The 8381-nt window shown below is 28.5% G+C and overlaps 1 protein-coding gene across 1 annotated transcript; it reads right to left on the bottom strand.

Annotated features, from left to right (window-relative positions):
• Positions 1-1349: 1349 nt before the first annotated feature.
• LOC119664185 (gamma-glutamyl hydrolase A-like) lies at positions 1350-4173 on the bottom strand (the record flags this gene model as incomplete). Its single annotated transcript, XM_038073724.1, is given in 5 exon segments — positions 1350-1719; positions 1799-1896; positions 2250-2356; positions 3833-4062; positions 4123-4173. Coding segments are annotated over 5 exon segments (820 nt in total), but the record flags the coding sequence as incomplete, so codon positions are not given.
• Positions 4174-8381: the final 4208 nt, after the last annotated feature.

Below are 8381 nucleotides of genomic sequence, written 5' to 3'. Positions count from 1 at the left end.
TATTTCTTTCATTCTAAGACTATTTGACATCTTTGCCTTTCAAATTGTTAATATAGAATTTCCTACAGATCACAATAGATTCATAATGTTGAAAATTTATCATCAAATATTGCGGTATAATTTTCTTACTGGCAATCTCAATTAAAATATTATATAGTGTTTTGTATACTCCATATACTCCATTTCTTCATCGATATATTAATCACAAGTCAGTTTCGATTGAATTTGGTAAAAGGTTAGGTTAGATTGGAGTAGCACCCGTACACTTCAAAGTCCGCTACAAAACAAAAAATGATTTGTTATAATACTATGGATGAAAGTTATTCTAAAGTTATTCCCTACCAGATGACTACCTCCATTTAGGACATAATATCTCAATTTAGATAAATGCAAATCAAAATAACAATATCTCCATTTAGCTGAATGCAAATCAAAATAATAAATCTATAGATTTGAAAATAAAACTAAGGATGAGGGGGAATTAAGGACTACGCTCTTACATACGTTCATTCATAATTTATGCGTCATAATTATTTAATGGGATACAAATTAGTTTAATTACCGATTTTATTCTAAAGTCCAACTTTTTAAAATAATTTACTTTCTGACTACTGGTCTGATGATAGTTCTATCAAGTCAGTAAAAAAAAGGAGTTCAGAAATGAACACTGCAACCCAAAATCCTTCTCTTTTGCATAAAGTCTGCTTTTAGTTTAATTCTCAGTGAAATTTGAACTTGGTAGTATGTGTGGGACTAGTACACATTCATCGAACCATCAGGGCAGTCTACTGAATATATTTAGTCATACATTACAACTATCTACTGCATATAACTTAGAAAAAGGAATATCAATTACGTAGCAAACATATTAACTTCAATATAGCAAGTACACAATGCTCAACTTAGAATATATATACTAGCATTTAGTCTTACATCAAGCTAACAGCAACGAAAAATGGAAAACTTAAAAATAGAGTATAAAGGAAAAGTGCTAACTAACTGCACTAAAATGATGTGAGGAAAAATTTCTTTAGATAAATTTAGACTAAACATTTTTAATGTCAAAAAATAAAATAAGTTTATTTCTAAACAGTCGAACAATAAATTATTTTTGGTTTTCTTTTACACATCTTTTTTTTCATTACGGGCAAGAACATATAATTAAGTTTTTATTTTTAACATAAATTAAGTAAAGTAGCAAACAGAATAATAAATAAATTACTATAATAATAAATAATGAAATACAAAATGAAATCTCAGTTTAGGAACTTATTTTCTGCATTAAAAATTCAATAACGCAAAAGTGAAAAAATAATGCAAAACTTTCACTGTCTTAAGTTTAGAATAAAAACAAATTTGCTAAAAATCCTTACAACATAAAAAATTTAAAACCTCACGAACAGAAGAACATTTAGTAAAATTAAACTGAAGGATAAATGCAATCCAAATCCTGCAGCGTTTCTCTCAGCGAACAAATACTGCTGGATAAATGCAGAGCCCACCATTCCCGTATACTCCGGACTGTAATTGTAGATGAGTACATTAGCTTCTTCGGTTTTATTGGCGAAGCTGTTGTGATTTTTGCGCGTCTCCATCACAAAGAAATCAGCAAAATATTGCGAGGTTGTGATGGCCTTTGAGATGTGTGTAATGTTGCGATTCAGCACAAACTCGTAAAGATTTTTCTCCGGATGAAACTGTACACCATAAAAAGGATATCTGCACAAAAGAAAAATTAAATTTTAATAATTTAGTGACTTACACAGGGGAATGTGAAATTCTGCATAGTTTTACTTACTTTTTGTGCTCCACAGTTGAGATGAATTCACTTCCATTCCAATCATGATTTATACTCAAAATATTCCAATCATCCAACAGGTTCATGTCAGCAAAAGTCTGAAAAGTTGTACAAAATTAAATTATTCAAGTGGTTTGGTGGCATCAACAAAATGGCCGAAAGGCCCATATTTTAGGGTTTTATGGCACACATGGGACTTGCATGTGAATATGCAATTATTTAATCATGAAGTCGGGACTACTTCTCGCAACGTAACCAATTAAAATTTCTTACAAAATATATTTGCTAAATGTGATTGCAGTCATCACATTATTATCATTGCATAAAAACGCATTTATTATGCTTTTGCTTAGATAAGTCTATGTTTGTTGATGAAATAAAACAGTTTTTAACCCACGCAAATTAAAATTTGTAGTAAATTTAGAATTACGGTATAACAGATAATGCTTACCTTCTGCGTAAAGCAATAGATATGGAAATTAGCAGTTACGGGATAATTTTCAAAAATATTTATCACTTCAGTGCTTGCTTCCTTAAATAGGCGGCTATTTTGGTAACCTTAAAGCGAAATAGAATAAATTTTTATAGAATAAAATATTAATATAAAGTTTTTTTAAATTAAAATTATAAAAAAATAAATGTTTTATTAAATATCTTATTATTTTGGAAACTTACGACGGGCAGCAAAAAAAAAATCCTACTGGGCACAGTCAAGATCGAAGTAACAAAACTTGTGGTGGTAGTAACAGGACACTTATAACTGATCACACATGCCAAAAAAATTACCTAACCCCTTCAACTAGATATGCAGAGAATTTAAAGAGAAAGAGACAAAAGAAATAACTGAACACTTCAATGAGGGAATAAGGGTTCCAAGAACGGTCGGGTCTATGTCGCGGAGGAGCCATTCGTCGCTAACGTTAAACACCTCTTAAACAGACTTCACAAGCAGGTCCCAGCGGGTACAATAAAAACAACATGAGGGAATAAACAATGAAGTTGTTAACTAAAGAGATGGCAACAAAGACTGTCAAAAGCACTAAAGCTTGTTATGAAAAGTGAAATTGACAGGTGAAATATGCTTCAAGTTCATGGCTAAGTGCCTAGAACGTACTCATGGTATGAATAAAGTAGTAGAAATAGCAGTGGAAAGCTCCAGACATATACTTGCAAAAACGCTGAAATTAAAAAATTAATTAAACCGAATAGATAAAGAATAGTAAAAAGATTATTTAAGTTGTATTAGGAATAAGCTAGGAAGAGACGGTAGACGTTTATAGACATTATATAAATTTGTCACAGTAAGAAAGAGAGATTTAACGAAAAGGAAGAACACAAAATTTTGTATATATATATATAATTAATATATATGTTTATACTATTGTAATTTATAGTGTATATTACACAAAGTAAGTTATATCACACAAAATATTTACTTTGTAAGCTTTTGTAAGTTTATAATAAATTTAGTCTGTAGTACAATTCAAATCCATGCGTTTCACTTTGGTGAAAATAATCCCCACAGAAAATAATAATTTTAATAAGTAATATTTATTAGTATTATTATTCATTTAAAACTAGACGAATACAATACTATAATTTTTATTAACTTTTATTTTCAAAGCCAATTCTAACGAAAGAAATCGTATTTATTAATACAAACTATTTTTTTAATAGTGAGGTGTTTTGAACAATAGTGAATTACAACAACAAAATTTTTTGTTTATTAATTCTTTGAATTTTTGTCTGACCATACAGCTGTTTCGAGTATTGCCAAATACCTATCATTAATGGTCTCATATATAGCAACAGTAATAGTTTGAAAAACATATCAAAATCGTGTTATATATGGCATCAGACATTAAATAAAGAGACTATTTTGGTTACAAAAAAAGTCATTAAATCTAAACTGTTTCTTGAGAGAGATATATGTTAATACGAATAAAATTTTTGATAAAAGCCAATAAGAAGTTATTATTCCTAATAATTTAAAAAAAAATAAAACTCATATCAACGTATAGATTTTAATCTTACCATCCTTAAACTCTAATGGCAGAGCTTGCGATTGTGATGAGCAGCCAGTTCTGGGATCAGTACCATTAGCTGATAAGTATACTAAAAGTTCATAACCCAAACATGTACCCCAAATTGGCATATAAGTGCCATTATTATTCATTTCAATTGCTATGTTATAGATATGTTGACCAGCATCATAGTAACCATCACTATTATTAAAATATGTAGCACCTCCGGGCAATAGGACCCTTAAATTAAAAAGAATAGATAATTAAAATTGAAGAATATATAAATTTATTAGTACTCACCCATTAATTTTAGACATAATATCTTCATAGTAATCACGTTCTTTACCAATCCTGTCAAATTAAAAATAATAATTATTAATTGGTGTTATGCTATGTATCAGTTATTTATAACATTTATCTGGAGAACTATTTTACTACATAAAAAAATCTAAATATAAAGTATTTTAAAAATTTGTGATCAAATCTTTTTTTCAGTGACGTGAATTTCTTATCGTTTACGCACGGTACCGAAATAATTTTACCTATGTATCTCCATCTATATATTATAGCGTCTAGCTTAACTTGACAAAATTTATAAATAATTTTGACAATAATATCTGTCACGATCTTAACTATTAACGTGCACTTCAACTTGTTTCACTATTTTTGTCATCAAATTTTTGATAAGGAACTATGCCATTCCAAGCAATAATTCATTGACGATTACTGGTCTGAAAATATTAACACTATATTTTATCAATAGAAGCAATTATTTATAGAATGCACTAATTAAGAAGTCATATATAAAAATATATTTAATTAAATATATTATTCATATATGCCATACATTTATACTAGTATAGTTTTAGAATGGTTGGTTGGTTGGTTGCAGTGTCAGACCATTAGATAACTTTCATTAGATAACTTTAGCGATTTTGCGCCGTTTTGCTACCACATTGCTCGCAAGAACCCTAGTATAGAAGAGTAGAGACTAAATCCATCCCGCCGAATTTAGATAATTTAATAGACCTTTCGTGTTCACCAATAAACAGACTGATAAACTATCTAAGAAGTATCATCCTAAGAACCTATATCTTCTGGACACCAAAGACGAGCATTGACAAAGTAAATGTATTATGGTTTCTTTTTTCTGCGGGTTTGCACAACTTCTGCAGTGAGGATTATGGGGAATGCGCAGTTTCTCTGCGTTTGTTTCTGTACACCAATGACCAGAAAGAATTTAGATTTAGATTAAGGTTAGAATAATGGAATTAATTCTGTCACATTTTTTTTAATTAACCTCTACAATAATAATGTTCTAAAATGATATTCTAAAATAAAATATTCTAAATAAATATTTTTAAGGTGTTCTTTTAAGTAATGTAGAACTGAAAAAAAAACTTACACAATTATAGCAAATAAATCAAATACTTTTTTAATTTATAGATAATTTATTGACATTAATGACTAAATACCATAGTCGGTCAGTTGACCTTCACTAAACGGCCTAGGTATTCCATACTAAAACCCCAATTCAACACAATTTTTTTTGAATATGTAAGCCCGAATCTCAAGGTTGCTTATAACACTGTTATTATTATTAACTGGTACGAATAATTTAAAATACTTTCACAAAAAGGAATCCACCGTCGGTAAATCACCCAATTAAGAAAAACAAGAAAGTTGTTTTAACAACTTGTATCTTATCTAACAATGTTACATGTGGAACAGTCTCAGTCAAATAAATCATTAATTATGAGACTATTCCGAGTGTCATTAGAGTAGACACTCTGATATTATAATCATATCAGAAGTCCATCAGTCCACCAACAATATCGAATAGTAAAATTTAAAGGATTTAAGGATAAGAATAAAAATCCCATAAACATCACGTGCACAGACGCAGGGGTATTCGGGTGGTGATTTGCCAAAAATTAGTTAATAAAAATTTGATGTTATTTAACAGATTAATTAGTAGCTTTTTGAGTGGTGTTATATTTATTATAGAAACTAGATATAACTTCGTCTAATGATTACTGTCCAAACTGCGAGTCAAAAGTTATAGAAGAAAATGCATTTGTGTGATGTGACATCAGTTTTCAATCACTGATATACATGATTAAATTAGAATCCGATTAAAAATTAGTGATATCACTTAATATAGTATAAATAAATCCATAAATGTTTTAAGACACAAAAAAGTGCAAGTGTTTCATAAGAATCAAATGCACCTTGACATTCTTAGTCAAATTGCTATTGGTAACTGCTACCTATAAAAAAGCATTGTGTAGTATGTGGTAGACGCGATAAGGCGTCTATTGATGAATTATTGTAAGTTCTCGTATCTACACTTATGAAGGAATTTCTTTCACCTCAGATAGATATTAATCATTAAACCACATCAATGTTTGACACTCCGTTTCGTGAATCAATTCTTTGTGGAAAATATTTTATCTACATTATAAAAAAAAGGACATTGGAACTGTGGGTTTTCTAGCTCGACCTCTGTTCAATATTGGAGCTATCTGTAAACCAGACAATATCGTTGATTGTGTTGTCTGGTATAATAGAACTACGCTTTCTGTTGGTCATGTGTTTTTTGGTTCATATAATATACAGACATATCAAAGTATTAGAATTGTTTTAATTTAACCAATATGAATAGGTGTCTAACACTTTATGTCTTTTTGTCCAGTAGACAAATATGATAAAGGCTATATATGCTGATGGATGCAAATACCTGCAACATAAAACTTAGTGGCAATATACCTAATACAACTTTTCTAAATGAATAATAGTGATTGTTTTTAAAGTTTTTGTTCTTTATTGTCGGTACAATCAATAATGGTATTGTCGGTACAATCGTCTGGAGGTATATCTGCTCAACCGTATATAACAAAGCCCACAAACTCTACAAACTCGTTTTCATAGCCAAAAAGCTAATGGTTTTTTGAACTATGCGAAAAAAACCAACCTTAGAAAACCAATCTTAGTAACAATCCCTATCTGATACAACAGTTTTAAAACTTTAATTATGCGGTCTATGTAAGGTGCACACAACTTGATCATCTTTATCTGTAACCACTATTACTAATCTATCTGCATAGACAAAAACTTTATATACGTGAGAGCCTGGTTTAGGCTATCTATGACGATAAAAGTAGACTAAAAAGAAAATCAAAGAAAGTCTACTTAGCAAGGATGACATTTTCAATATTTGATTTTGAAAATTTTTTGAATTTAACCCATTTTTATCGACATTTGAATATTTTTTTTCGATTTTTCCAGTTTTTTTTTTGTTGCGGTTAAAGTGATTTCTTGATGGTTAAAATGAAATAATGCTGACGAAATAAAATGTTGATGGCGTTTGAAAAGAACGCAAAAAAAATTTTCATTTTTCATCTGCATTACCAAGACATATTATATATCTACAGCTGACTAAATAGAACATCTAAAATTTGTTTTTTTAAAACAGATAATTAATAAAAGTTTAGTTAGAAATTAATTACTTGTGATTATTAATAAAGAAAAAATCTAAATGAAAAAATCTAATGACAAACACTACTGGTACAATCGATTATATATAAAAATCTAGGCACATTTATATTAGCTCTTATATGATAATAATATTGATATCTGTGTTCAGTCGACAGTACATGAACCAGTACTATAAGATATCAAATATACTAATTTATCACATGCAAGTTAGAAAAGCATAAGCAGTCATATATTGCAGTGTAATTTTTATTTTACATTTTTTCCATACTACACTCTATATAGTACTTTTTGCTATAAAATATTTGCTATAAAACATGTACAAAATACTGTTTTCATGAGTCAGCATAATTTTTAAAATACATAAATAAATTTTTAAACCTGTACTAATGGAAATATTTTAAACTTAAATACACTATATTTCAAGAAATACGTAAATTCATATTAAGAATTTGTTAAACTGGTCAAGTACTGACACCTGATAATTTAGATAGCAACAAATCGTCATATTTATAAAAAAGATTAGATAAATACAGTTCTTGTCTCGGTTTATCTTATATTTTTTTATTTTTTATTTAAATATGTAAAAAATAAGTAAACAATTAGTTTGTAAAAATTTATAAAAATCATGAATACAAAATCTTAACAGGGGGAATCACAAAGTTCACCTTAAACAAATAATTTAAAGATTATAAATTTTAAATTAAGTGATATTTAAAAAAATTATAGCATTTTAATTAATAAATATTAAGAAGCAATATATTGTTGATGATGAATTTTTATAACCTTTTTTAACAAAAAAAATTTAAGATATTTGATGGAAATCTTTGAAGTCAGTAGTCAGCAAGAATAGTAAGTTTAATACAGCAACAACCCGACGTATAATTAGATCCATTTAAGGAGGATTTTAAAACTAATTCAATATTCATATGAAAACATTGAATTAAATAAATTTATTATATGTAATGTAAATAGATCTGAAATATAGTAGAAAGTGTTTGAACTTTCGGAGCAGGAATATTAACTCTAAGTTCAATAAAGGAACTGAGCCGCTCATTGAATAT

Source organism: Teleopsis dalmanni, unplaced genomic scaffold (assembly GCF_002237135.1).
Source record: "Teleopsis dalmanni isolate 2A unplaced genomic scaffold, ASM223713v2 unscaffolded_contig_1563, whole genome shotgun sequence".
In the NCBI taxonomy this organism is placed as follows: Eukaryota; Metazoa; Arthropoda; class Insecta; order Diptera; family Diopsidae; genus Teleopsis; species Teleopsis dalmanni.
Note: the sequence above shows the minus strand (reverse complement) of the source record. Positions and strands in the feature narration are given on the sequence as shown.